We start from the raw sequence: 14261 nt of genomic DNA, 5'->3' as shown, positions 1-14261 counted from the left end.
GCGGGAGCTTTTAAAATTGTTTTGGCTATGGTAATTTGATCAAAATCAACATTGCTAAGTAGTATTAACTCCACCTGGGCAAATTAAGATTTGAAAGAAATAAAAGCTGATTTCCCAAGCAGCTTCTACATAGTCATAACCTGGCTCCTATACTATCCTGAAGAGCTCCTAAGCTGACATTCTTACTTGATACCATTTGTCCGAAGTATTTTCGGACAATAGAAGTCTTGGTTTGGTTTTAGGTCAGAATATTTCTGATGAGAGTTGCTTTTCTTAACTTTACAGAACTGAATAAAAACCGAAGAAAGCTCTTTGATCCATCAAACATACGTGCCTCGTTTCTGGAAGGTGGAGCAAGTGGAAGACTGCCACGTCAGTATCATTCGGACATTGCTAGTGTCAGCGGTCGCTGGTAGCAGTAAGTTGTGGCTCAAAAAGACAACTGTAAAAGACGGACATGGCAATCCTGTGGACAGCCTTCACTGCACACCACCCTCTGCACTTTGGGAGTCTGGGTATCAAGGACCAAAGCGTTTTGTCTGCACGATACTGTGCCAAAAATGAGAAAACACTTTTTGTCTGTTGTCTTTCAAAACACCAAATGTGGGTTACGTTTTACTCAAGTAGATTGGACAGATTTTGCAATAATAATAATATAGGGTTCTTTGTTTAGTATTTTATTACCTATAACTATAATGTATGCACTGAATTTTTACTTTGTTGAATGAAGGAAGAATGAAGGGCTGGGATGCCAGAGAGCATAGATTTTGCTTTTTATCAAGATGGATTTTTCTGGTACTGCTTAAAATAATTATTGAGGTCTTTCTGCACTTTACATGTTCTGATTTCTTGTCCTGTGGAAATTTATTCCTCTCATTTCCATATCGATTTTTATATTGGCACTAATCAAATTTTTTTCAGATGTTCCTGCATTAAGTCACATCTCACTATAATGGTACTAGGAGCTGGTTCTTAGCCGTATTTCCCTTCTCTCTGTCTCCCAGTAGCTACCTGAAGAAATTGTTCTAAAATCAAGCCACGTGCTAGCAGACCAGTCCTATTATGCTATGGTGAAGCAGTGTAGTGCTGCTTGCAATTAAACTCACTGTAACAGATGCAATGAAAGACCAAAATGGACCTTGCAATATTAACCCTTTGCAGTCATCGTATTTAACTGCTGCCTGTTATGCTAAAACTGTTTTTAATGGTTGTCTCAAAGCAAAGGGCTATTTTTAGTATCCTGCCACTAAAGGACATTTATTTATATCAGACTTTTATTTTTAGATCCTATACATCTACAGTATGTAACAGATTGTACTGATCTACTGCAGACTTATGGTAGAGAATGAAAGGCATTCATCAAACTAGAGCTCCGGGCTGTCAGTTTGATTAAACAGAACTAATTAATTTGACAAGACAGCAGTGTTGCCATTTAATAAATGACGAATATTACTTACGTGAATATGCATGCAGCAATTAAGTGACCAACTTGAAATGGATGTAATAGCATGTTTTGTTCAATTTAGATTTGTAATGGTCAGCTGCAGAAGTGTTTAAGAATCTGGAGATGAACTATTTCTGAAACAAGTTATGTTCACCAGAGTCCATGTTATAAGTGGCTAGAGCTAACTATTGCATTCTTATACTGTGAAAGTCCAAATAATTTGGCAATATTATTCTTATGTCTTTACAAGTGTCTTGTGCGTTTATGAAGGGTTCTCGTACAATGAAGGACTTCCTCAAGTGCCTCTTTCTGCAATGCAATATGACATTTCCAAGCATTATGAGCATTATGTTTTTGCAAAGCATTCCCATGAGAAATATTGTGAATTACCTCTACTGTAATGAATTATTTATGTTCGGTGTACAAGCCTTTTGAGAATGGACATAAACCACTGTTAAGTGCTCTTAAACAGAAGGCATTAGAGTAACATTTACAGTAGTTGGTTTTTATGCAAAAATGGGTGAGAAATAGTTTTGACACTTTCCAAGGATAATTCTTTCAAGGTGAGAAAACAGCGATGTATAGATAAATTTGCACACACAAAGGGAATTTAAAGAAATTATTACTTGAGGGCATAGATGATCAAGCAATAATACAAAGTCTTGTGGTTAGCAAAAAATAACTGCTCAGTACTTACTTCAGCCATATCTACTTAATGGTGTATAGCTGGGTGACTTCCACTGTTGATCAAATAGCAGTAGCTTACTCTGGGGTTTGAAAATTGTTTTTCAGATTGGAATGGATAGAACTGCATCTTATATGCACACAGCTGTTCACATCAATTCTTGTGCTCGAACGTTGTAGGTGAATATCCACTTATCTGTGAGGTATTTGTGTGTGTGTTGCACAGGCAAGAGCAACTTCATGCAAACCCTTGTGGAAGCCACAACTCCTAATTCAAGAAGTGTTTATGCTTGTGCTTGCTTATAAGCCTGTAGGTATCTCCACTGATGTGGACTGACTTACATGCTTACCCATGAGCTTTCATTTAAATATTTTCATTTTTAAGACTAGCGTTGGAGAATCAAGTTGTTTTCAGTTATGTTTGTTTTCTAAAATATTTTAATGACATACTCAGCAGCACTTCGTACAGAATTTTCTGCAACCCCTTGTTGCTTACTTTGTCTAAAATTAAAAACATCAAGAATACCTTTACACTCTGAAATTTTAATCTTTCATAAGTACATGCTATGTATCTAGACAGTACTATATATTTGGAAACTGAACTTACTACAGTATTAAGTTGATGTGGTCTTTTCCTGAGCAGTGCTTATATCATCTACACCAAAGTGAAGAATTTCCCATTAACAACATGATTTTCAATAGGGCTTCACACAAAAAAAGAACACACTGGAAAAAGAAAATTTCTCACTTATTTTAATTCCACAAAGGGAATATGACAGTACAGCATACCATATTGTTAGTGTTATATTATGCACAAATATTTGACTTATTACATAAAAATGTTAGTTTTAAATCTGTGCCTTAATAGTGACCAGTTATCTGTAAATACAGAGCAGATACAGATTGTATTTTTGTGGGTTGTGTCCTTTTAGTGATTTTTAAAAAATAAAGCAAAGATGGAATTAAAACATTAAAAATGGGAATTTTCAAAACTAATCAATGTTGCATAAAATAAATTTATATAACTGCCTTGTATTCTGATTGGTTGATGAAGTATTTTTTTTATTTAGACCCAGTTCCAGGGATGCTTGCTTGTTAATAAAGTATCAAAAGCAGTATTTCATAATTGCAACTTTTCTTTCACACAGTAGTACTACATTTGACTGTTTTTCTGTATTCACACAATACAGTTAGCTTTTAAATGAGAATACCTTTTTGGCTGTACCTTGTTCAAAAAACATGCAGAAGGAGTTTAGTTATTTCGGGTTCAGATCAGAGCAGCTGTTCATGATTCAGCTTACGCAGGTTTCATTCTTTTGGTCTTCTCATTTTAAGTACTGTGTAGCTTTTACTTTGGTTGTATGTATTCTTCTGTGGAGGTCATTATAGTTTCACATTCAGTGTAAAAGAGCTCAATTTTTGAGAAATAAAAGGAATCCTTTATTTAGGATGCTGTCAATGAAACCAGCCAAAATCTAGCAAGAGACATCGCTTTTGCACCTGGGTAATATTTAGGTTGTTTTGAGTCAATCTTGTCCATGTGCTTGCAATGTAGGAACATGCATTTAATTTTACTTAATTGACACAGCAAATCTAGGCATTTCATTATTCCAGTATGATGTTTGCTTTCTTTTTGAATTTTGTACAGGCTTCCTTCCATTTACTCAAATTAGTTTTCTTGGATCACTGACCTTTTAAAAATCTGTTATCTTGTTATACCTAGTAAATATTTAGGGAAATGATATGGGAACGGGAGATGTCAACTATTTGACAGGCACTGGCATAAACTAAGTGAAAATTGCACAGGCAGGTGGACCTGCAAATATCACTGCCCCTTTGATGCCTGAGCAATAGTTAACTACAGGGATCTCAAGTGAGTTTCCTTTGCAGTCTGTTTACTTGGAAATATTGCTTATAATGGGACTACTATATGGCTTCATTTAGCAGAGTGGTTAAGATAGTATGGGAAAAAGGAGGAGCAATGATGGCACATGAGAACTTGACTGCCACTTTCCTTGCAGTGCGAGCAGTGTTTCTGGCAGCTATCATGGCAGGGAATGAACAGTGTTGCTCCTTGAGCAAAGAGGCTTTTTGCTGTAGAGATGGTCGTTGCCTCTCTCTTCAACTATTCAGATAAGCAAAGCTGGTGGTCTTCTGTCTGAAGATGTCTTACTAAGAAATCTTGGCAATATGCAAGAGAAAAGAGGTGGATTCTCCAAGCTGTATGCAGTTTCTTAAAGCAGTCCAAAAAATGCTCTGAAATTTTTGGAATTGTACACTTATTTACAGTGTATTGTTTCATTATTCTCCTACTTTCTGATGTATATTGGGCTATAATTATTAGAAGTGTTCTGTACGTGTAATTTGACAGTATTGAATTGGAATAGGCTTGAATTATGCTGGGAAATTAATATACTTGATTATGAAGTTGCAGAACCTAGTACATGAGTCCAAGCATCGCCTAGTGTCAAGTTTCTCTGCTCTTCTGTGGATTAAGATTTGGGCAATGTTTGCTCTACTGAGAGATGCAGAACGATTCCAGATGTTTGACCAAAACACGAGAAGAGATGAATACAATGTGATGGAAATTACTTAGTTTGTGCCAAAAGTGTGTTGCAACTTCATGGAAACTTAACAGATGGGAAAAGCAAAACATAATACACACACAAAAAAAAGAACCAATTATATAATGAAGTAAAAATTTGTCATTTCTAACAGTGGGTGATGAATGTTTTAAGGATTGTTACCACTATTATAGAAACCCAAGGATCATCAACTGATACGGATTTTGTTATGGTATTTTGCTATGACAGCAAAATCAGTTCTTCATGTAACAAGGACAGCAGATTTGAATAGGCCTGACGTGGACATGATATTAAGTTAAGGATCCTAAAAACAAAAAACATCCAAGGAAAAACAGTCTCAAGTGTATACAGACAATATAGGAATGTAGTGGAGGAGACGTACATTATTTTAGACAAATGATAGAAGAAACCTTCAGTGTTAACCAGCATGAAATACAGTAAAACTTGCTGTACATAGTGCACTCACATTGTGGGAAAAGATAGAACCTGAGAATGAATCCATTTCGAAGTAAATTACATTCAAAGTTCAGATTCAGCAAAACGGCCACGATCTTTTCATCTAGCAGGATTCTTTTTTTCTTCACTATTCACTATTTAATACGTTGATTTGTATGATTCTGAAAAATGCTTGTCCTGTCCAGCATCTAGAAGTCAGTATGAACCAAGATAACACTGTAAGTGATGCTAAATTGTTGACAAATTTGAATCTTGCTTAGAAACTGGATGGGAGACAATTAGGTAACTATTCTGTGGGCCAATAAATATTTCTGTGTGAGTATATTAAAAATATCTTAGTCTCAGCAGCGTTTTTCCTTCTACCAAATGATGACAATAGTCAGGAAGCTGGAATGCTGCAGGCATCTATCACACACAAAGGCTCCTCCTGAGCATTCCTCTAGCACCAGCTTATCTTCCATCTTCGCTGGAAGTGGTTGCAGATGCTCTATTGTTGAACCAGTGCTTTCTTTCCATCGTACTTGGATTCTAAATGCTACGCAGAGCTCACTTTTAAATTTTACATGAAGTTTCATGAGCTTTTTGCTTGCCCAAGCACAGTGTTGACTTGTTTTCCTGCAAGTGATTAATGTAGAGGCTGTCCAGAACCACTAGCATGGATGAGGAGGATTTTTTTTTAAGGGATTTAAAAGTCATGACTAGACTGGAAATAACACTCCTGGCATTGCTGTCTTTATTGGCTGCTGGTGTTGTCTGCTCACTTCTCCTAGATCTTGGCTCTCCCGCACTTGGCCCTAGTTTCTACTCTCCCTTCTGGTGAGCAGTCAATTTTCAGAGGATTATTCCTGGGATGTTCTGAGGAACTTCAAATTTTCAGGCAGATGCATTTCCTTTGCTTGTTCTACGGACTTTAGCAGTCTATGAACTATAACACTGAAGGTACAGATGCTGGTAGTCATCACTAGGCAAAGTAAAACAAAAGTTGTAAGCACAATGTAAAGGATAAGATGATACAAGGCCAGTAAAGATGAAGGCATTGCTTCCTCAGATGGGTACTTGTGGATGAAGAATAATTAAAGGAAATATTTGTTTACTTGCCTGGTTCTTTTTTACATACCTTAATAAAGAGGAGCGTCTGTTCTGTTGCATAGTATTGGTACAATTTTAAAAAGATTGGGCAAAGTGACTCCTGTAACTAATAGTAGATACATATTTTATCATAGGCTCTTCAATGTCTACCCCATCATCCTCACACTATTGGAGTACAACAGCACGTTTCTTCCTTCCCTTCTGTCACTGATGTTACTACTCTGACCAATGTGTCCTGGTTTTTCAGTTCCCTATCAGTATATGTGGCTGTTCCTTTCTGGAACTGCTGCAGAGACAAGGTAAAGAGTCCCCACATCCAGGATTGCATATGATGTAGTTCCTAGTGCCAGTGCTTCTTCTGGCTGTGTTGGTCTGCTGAAAACTGTGAACCACAACCTCTCCAGCTCTCCTCTCTGCTCTGTATTTTGTGATGAATTTCTAAGCTTCAAGGCATTCTACATCTGCTTCTATTTGTTAAATTGTTTTCAAGATTGTTTGTTTTGGTTTCTTTTTTTTTGGTTGTTGTTGTTGAGGCTGTGCTAGGAATTGAGTACCGGAGAGGCATTGTATCTTTATGTACATTCGCTGTATACATCAAAACTCAGCCTGTGACAATGAGTTACCAGCTGGGTTCCTTCCACCTCCCTTTCCCCACCTCACAACGGTTCAGCTTCATCTTTAAGCACTTTTTATCTAATTGAGATTTTCTAGGCTCACAGAATCTGCTGCAAGGCACGTGAACTGCTTTATGGCTCCTGAAGGAAAATCAATTTCCCATAATTTTTCTGATGTGTCTTTGTGCCCATCAACATGGGAGGTGTGGAAAGATCAAAAAGATGTTGAAAGCTCTTATGCTTGACCTCTAACTCTTCAGCTTTTCCCTTTGCTGGAAGTTATCGAGTGTCATCTTGTGCTTAAGCACAGAAACAAACAACACAATAGCACTCCTTCTTTCCTCCTTGCATACTGCAATTTTGCACACAACACCTTTTTGTAGACTTAAAGCCAATTCTACATCATAAGAATTCACCTTTCATGCTTTTTTTTTCCTGCTCTTTGCTGCCCTGTGGGGCCTTTGCCCTCTCTTTAATCAGATTCTGCTGAGGTGTTCAGCTGTGCCTTCTGCGTGGGGCAGCTGGAGCCTTCCGGAACATTCCAGGGGCTCTGGTGTCTCCGCACAGAACACCCTCAGCCCTGTGGCTGGTTACTGGGCATCCTGTACAGGCACTAAACCCTTCTTTGGTGCTGCTGCTCCCTGCTTCTTGCAGGGTGTGTTTGGGAGCAGCTCTAAAGGCACCCTGAGGGGATCCCCAGCACTGGCCACACCACTGCTTTGCAGTCTTCAATCAAGCAGAGATGGCGCCCGCCGCCACCCCTCCGTCAGGCCCTGCAGCCCGTGGAGATGCAGCCGTGCTTGGTAACACACAAAGGTAAGGATCTGGCAGCCCTGGGGAGCCATGTGGGAATAACAGCTCTGTGCTGATGACATGCATTTGGGGAGGCTGCTGAGGAACCAGCCCCAGGCGGGGCCCATTGTGACTGATAGCTGCCTCAGGGCCAAGCCTTCCCCACGCATTGTGATGTGGGGCTGTGGGCTGCGTGAGGGAGCAGTGCGGGCTGCCCTGGGGAGTAGAGGCGGCGGCGGCGGCAGCAGCAAAGGTAGGTCCAGTCCTTTCTTACAATTTATAAAGCTGCCTTTTAACTTGTTTTAAAATGCTGTGTTGTAAACAGAGGTAGTTCATGTTGTGCCTCGTTTGAGGCCTGGTGTGGGTGCAAGCAGTTCCCTGAAGTCACATGGCAGCAGCCACTATGTGACACTATGTTTGATGCTGAGCAATGCATTGAGGCTTTGGGAGGGAAAGGTTTGCACGTGTTAAGAGTCATCCAAATAATAGAGGGTGCTGTAAGAAGTAGATTTGGAGTAGGTGTTTGTATGTATCTGGATACTGGTATCTATACAACTCAGTCCATCATTATTGCTTAGTCTGTGCTCATCTGTTACATCTGCTTGAATGCGAGAGCAATTGAAAGCAGTTGCAATTCAAATTCACAATATCTTTAAGAGTCTGATAAGTGTAAAGTGATTGCTTTAGTGTCTGATACTTTTAGAGGAGCATGGGAATAAAGGCAATAGCAGATGGCAGAAATTGCCAGCGCTCAGCAGCGTGACGTGTAAGCAGAGCTCTCCCAGCGCCCTGCTGTGGCAGCAGATGGAGAGCTGGCAGGAGGTGCTGGGCAGGGCCGGGCTGGGAGAGAGCAGCAAATGCTGAGGAGATGCCCGAGGCACTGCAGAAATGTAGCGAGCTCCTAGTGACGTTGTGAGGTTTTCCTTGCTTCTGGCCTTTTCCGACTTTTTTATTATTATTATTATTTTTTATTTTACTTCTTTATTTTTTTTTCCCTGAAGTGAAATATCAGAATTGAGGATTTCTATTAGCTCATATGCTCGAATACAAGGGTTTTTCAGTGTTCTATAAGCCTCTGCATAACATGCAGAAGCTGTTGTTTCTGGAACAAGAAACACACTAAAATACGAATGCGTTATTTGGATAATTGCTGTCACCTGTACTTGCTATTGTAAGTTTTAAAATAATGCTGGAAAAAGAACCCTCTTTTCTTCTGCTACAACTTTCAGACAAAAAAAAAAACCAAAAAAAAAAAAAAAAAAAAAAAAGCTTCTAGGTTAGCCTGTGTTTCACCTCATGCATTATCTCTGTACTTTTGTTTTCTTGCTATTTATTCACTTAAGCAGTCCAAAATAATGAAACATTATTATCTTCTCATAACTTCCCAAGCGGTCTCTGTAGATGCAAGATTTGTGATGGCAGCAGTTGTGTCAATGTGGAAACGTCAGCTTCTTGGCCTTGTGGCAAGAAGCTATTTGTTAGTGATGGCTTTGCCATGATATCCCTAACAACTGAGGAGCACAAATTAACATAATTCCAAATGACTCAGTTTTGAATGCTGAGGGTTTTGATGTTTTTTTGTTTGTTTGTTTTTTTAAGAGCTGTCGGTTGATTGCACTGCTGAATAATGAGTATGTTTAAATTGAAACAATTTTCTTCTTTGCTTCTTCAGTTTTACTGTCTATTGTGGAAATAAGTGTCTTGTGACTAGCTGCGAGGCTGAATCTCCTACTGTAGCTGTGTGCTGGGACTTCACAGCTGATGTGTTTGGTGTACTGAGAAACGGAGTGCACTCACTGTGCTGTGAGAGCTGCATGTAGGGATAAGGAGCTTCTGGTGCTAAAGAAACACCGGGGACGGCTGCAGCTCAGGTTTAGGTCATGAGCAGTAAAGGAAGCTTCTGTAGAATGCTACTGATCAATCATTTAAATGAACAATTTTTTCTCCTTTGTACGCAAAGCTGTCGTAGAGCAAAGTTGCATTGGAGGAGTTGCTTGCACAACGCTGCTGAAGCTTTGTCTGAAGAAAGTGACCTGTGAATAGTGGTTTAAAACCTGCCCCTGAGCTCTGAGGTTGAGGAGGCACCATCAGGACTTGCCAGCAGCTGTGTGGACTTGGTTAGATCAGCACAGCTATGCAGAGTGGAGAGTTTAAAACAGGCTTTCGCCAGGTTAAATAAAAACATTACATGCTTAGAGGTCTTACAGCTAGTGAAGTCTGAGAAAGTGACCTATTGCTTATTAAAACTTCTTCCAGTCTGAGAGTTCCATAGTCAACAACACTGAATTTCTTTGTCTATTACTCTTACTTCTTAAGAAAATAAGTGTTTTGGTAGTTTAGACACTTTAGTGCCGAATATCTGCGTATTTTACATGGTCTGTGGAATTGCAGTAACTTCAGTGTTTATCTTTGATAGTATGGTTTGCGTGCTTTTAGGAAAGAAGGTGAAAGACTTGAGCTGAGGTTAAGGGAGCCTGTGATTGATTTATTTCTACCATTGCCGTACTGCGTTCTAAATAGCCTTGGGGAAGCTGTTTCTTGAGAAGCCATAGTGAGTTGGCAGCAATGATGTTCTTGTGAGTATAGTTATTGTTTTCAGTGGTTAATATTGAATCGAATGCAAGACTGGAAATAAGAGATTTAGTGGATCTTCTGTTGTTTGCACTAAAGCTTAAGGTAGATTAAGTGTGTTGGTTAAAGCTCATTGCAGGAGTTAAGATAAGCACACGTGTTTTTTATCTTGAACCACTGTAGACTGTTTTTTTCATGTACATGACAGTGGGATTTTAATGCACTTTTTTACAACAAACTACTTACTAAAAATTGGAAGATGAGCTGATGGCTCACCTATAGAGGCAGTGAAGTTGTAGAGACAAAGACCTTCCCTGTGATGCATGAAAACCATTTATTGCACTCTAAGCAATGGAAAAAGGAGTGCAACTCTTACAACTGCAGCATGTCACACAAGCACTTTGGTTGCGTGCCGGGTACCCTAAAACAAAGAAGGCTGTTTTGTGAAGCACTGTTTGGAGGGAGCAGATGGCATACCTGGGAACAGTCACACTCGGGCCAGGCAAGGTTTGCCTGCCCAGTGCTGCTCAGCTGAGAGCTGTGAGTAGAACTTGATCTCTAGCTGATTACTCACCAACTACCAGGTCACTGGTTCAGCTTTTATTTGATAACTATCATTGAGAACATGGAGAAAAGATCCTCAATTTAATTCTGTAACTGTCTTTTTCCGAAGCCTTGTCATTCCTAGTGCTCATCCCTCCCTCCTGCTCTGCGGGTAGGGGCAGATCTCCATGGTGACATGGCTGCTTCAGCCAAAAGCCTGGCTGCTTGCGTGTTGAAGTGTTAAGCTGCACTAATTACTGCATGAGTAACGGGTGAATGTGGTACATGGGAGAGTCCACGTGATCCCTGTTATTGTGCTGTCCATGCTTTAAGACAGGAGTGAAAAAAACCCTGGTGCTTGTGCCAGGCTCACTGCTTGCGGAGCCATGTTGCGACAGACACCCTGTGAGTGATGCTCTTATGGTACACTGCTGGGAAATCTTATAAGAAAAATGTTGTTTTTGTTATTCAGCTCTGCAAGTTTCCTCTCGAGTTCTCCATGAAATCTCCAGAGCTTCTCCTTCCCAACCAATCTGCCTTGATCTGCAGCTGACCCCTGTGGGATGAAGTCATCAGGAGAAAGTTCTTGTTTTCCTCTATCTGTTTTACAGTGCGGCCTTGTTGCTTTATTAACTTTACCAGAGCAGGCATGTGTTTTAAGTCTGTCTTGTGTTGCATTAGGAAATCCTCCCACACCACAGACCTTTCTAAACATTGTTTGTTGACTTACGGGAAGGCGATGGCTCTGTGTGCGGCCTTCCTGCAGGCAGACGTTTGTGCGTCCAGCACCGGGGGATGGGGACAACGCGGTCCCCTTCCTGATTGTGGAGCCAAACACAGAACAACCACAAAATAAAAATGCCGTTGTCTGAAAGGAGCCTTTCTGTGTTAGAAAGCACAGATGTTAAAGGCTTTGAAGAAGGCAAGGGTGCAGACAGGGCTGCTGAGAGCCCTGCACACAGGCAGCGACTTCCCCGCATCGCAGCCCTGTGCACCAGAACCGGAGTGAAGGACTGGGCCAGTATCTGGCATTTCTCTGAGAACGCACTGATTCCTCTGCACTGAGAGCACTTCACCATCACACGCTGGCGCCCATCACTGTCGCTGCTGCCAGCGGCCCTCCCACGCATGCTGGGTCGGAGCAGCGTGAGCCTGGATGCTGGGCTGCCGATCAACTGCAGGGAAACGAACCTTCTGGAGACAGCTCTCTGTGGCGAGGTGCTTGCTGCTTAATAAACGCAGCACGCTGTCACGTATTGCATACTTACACGGCCCTGCTGGCCGCCTGCTCTGCTGGCTTGTGTTTTTGGATGGCTTGTAGCATTTCTCAATGCTGAATTCCTCTCTTCTGTTGCTATTGTGGTGGGAAGGATGGGTGCGAGCACAGCACTGGGGAAGGCAGCTGAGGCTGGGCCCTGATTGTCCCTGCTGTCCGTGGGCTGCAGCTTGCTGGGTGCTGCCAGCAGAAATGCCTGCAGCGTGGCGGTCATGTTTTCAGCAGGTGATGGGTGGCTGTGGGGAGAGGGGTGCAAAGGGAGGAGAAAGACCTTCTGTTAAGGGGTGCATGAGTTCCTTTGGTGATTACTGTGCAAATGGGAGATGCTCTGTATGCAAATCCAGGACCTCTGTCTGTCTGCCCTCACAGTGTTCAGGACTCTGGCATGTGGGAGATCTCTTCACTTTTTAGAAAAAAGTATTCTGAATAATATATTTTTCAAGTTGGCAATATTTTAAAAACCTAGCAGTAGTTCTGCTTGCTCATTTGCAGTTTCTTCCATGTTCTTGTTGGGCACTGATATCTCTTGGTAAAACATCCACAAGTTCTGCATTGCAACTATTAAGGGCCAAAGTTGTTCTCCTGAACCTTTATTTCCCAGCGTGTGGAATCCTGTTAGGAGCAAAAAAAGAACACACGGCACATCACTTCACTGATATTCGTCTTCTGGACAGCCCTTGTGTTGTGCTGGGGAGGTTGCTGGGAGCTCCTACCAGCCCCCAAACATGGCTGATGTCGAGCAGCTGGGGCAGTGCGTCATGCCCTGGGGTTGCTCTCATGGCCAGAATAGGAAGCCACAGTATGGAAAGCAGCAGAGCGTGTGGCTGGGAGAGGTATGCAATCTGAGGCTTGTCCAGAAACAACTGAAGTGAGATCAGAGGGGGATGGTTTAGCAAAAGGAAGTTGCTCTCCTCCCACCCACTGCATGCAGGCAGGGAGAGGTGGCTGGATAGAGGCAGAAGAGGGGGATGTTTTGTACTGGCACCACACCAGCGTTGTCTGGAGGGCAGTAGGGGCTTTGTCACTGTTTCAAAACAGATGTCTGTGGACATGGGAGAAAACAGAGCAGCTCCTCAGGAAGACGTCACCCGCTATCATCAGCAGAACTGAGTGTGTGCTCACTGCAGGACAAGCAGGGCTCTGCCTCACCTTTAGTTCAGGGCTGTGAAGATGTTTTCTGGCACTGGCTTGCCAGCCATGTGGGAGAGCAGCCCCTGGGTCCTGCTCTCCTGCTCTTCTGGCCCCTGGGGCTGCCTGCCTGCCTTGCCAGACAGAAACACCCCTGAGGAAAGACATCACGTGAGCTCTTGCTCTTACGCACTAGGAATAATCGCTGTGAAGTCTCTGTGGTTATTTCCACTGTTAAGGAACAAATGGAAAACATCAGCATGCAAAGAATTTTAATTGTTAGGGTGTTAACCTCTCACCAATGAAACCAGTACCAGCGTGCCTCAGCTCTTGTTAGGGAGCCAAAATATAGTCCAAATTCAATTTAGGCCAACACTTTATTAGGTATTTTATGTCTTAATATTTGTCTTAGGTGCCTCTTTAAAGTCCTGTTAGTAAAGTAGACTTTGTTGCAGCAGCCAACTGAGATGTGCAGGCTGTCAGCTTTGTTCCCACAGCTCAGTAGGGCTGCTCCTGTCTTGGGAAAATGCTCCCTCGTGGTGCTGAGCCATGGCAGCTCCCCAGGTGGTGGATGCTGAAATTTGTTGTTCTGGTCCTTCTCAAAGCAAGGCTCCTTGCTGAGCCGGCCTGCTGCTCACTTCACAAATGATAATTTTCCTCTGCAGCTCCCCCAGGCTCAAACACTGCCCTGTTCTCCAGCAGACCAGGCCAAGGTCTGTTAAAGCATTGATTTTTTTTATTATTGTTTTTTAGCTATTTTTTTTTCTCCATCACAGGGTTGCATGTGCAGCATTGCTTGGTATTGATTTGTGATGGCTCTGTGAGGGTACAGGAGGGGTTGTGTTGGTAGGGCCAGCACATCTGGGGGGGGGGGGAGCTGAGCCCTGTGTTGCAGAGCTGTGCACATGCACACAGAGTCCCCAAACTAAGCAGGGGGAGAGGGCTGTCATGAGAAGGGAAGGGCAGCCCCCACTGAGTGGCTGACAGAGATGTGTGCTTGGGTTTGTCTGTGAGGCTGTGTTAGGCTCTGGTGCAAAAACTTGGAGTTCTCTGCACCTGAGAAAATCTATCCCATTTCT

General features: G+C 42.1%; 1 protein-coding gene across 1 annotated transcript in view; it reads left to right on the top strand.

Annotated features, from left to right (window-relative positions):
• Window positions 1–3246, top strand: part of BICC1 (BicC family RNA binding protein 1) — a 97712-nt gene extending 94466 nt beyond the window's left edge. Inside the window, exon 21 of the mRNA XM_042818816.1 lies at window positions 286–3246. Within this exon, the coding sequence (XP_042674750.1) occupies window positions 286–416 (131 nt within the window). The 3' untranslated portion in view covers window positions 417–3246. The remainder of the gene's footprint in view (window positions 1–285) is intronic.
• Window positions 3247–14261: the final 11015 nt, after the last annotated feature.

The sequence above is a fragment of the Centrocercus urophasianus genome, unplaced genomic scaffold (genome assembly GCF_019232065.1).
Source record: "Centrocercus urophasianus isolate 14NV4802_14NV808 unplaced genomic scaffold, USGS_Curo_1.0 seq_17, whole genome shotgun sequence".
NCBI classification, from domain to species: Eukaryota; Metazoa; Chordata; class Aves; order Galliformes; family Phasianidae; genus Centrocercus; species Centrocercus urophasianus.
Note: the sequence above shows the minus strand (reverse complement) of the source record. Positions and strands in the feature narration are given on the sequence as shown.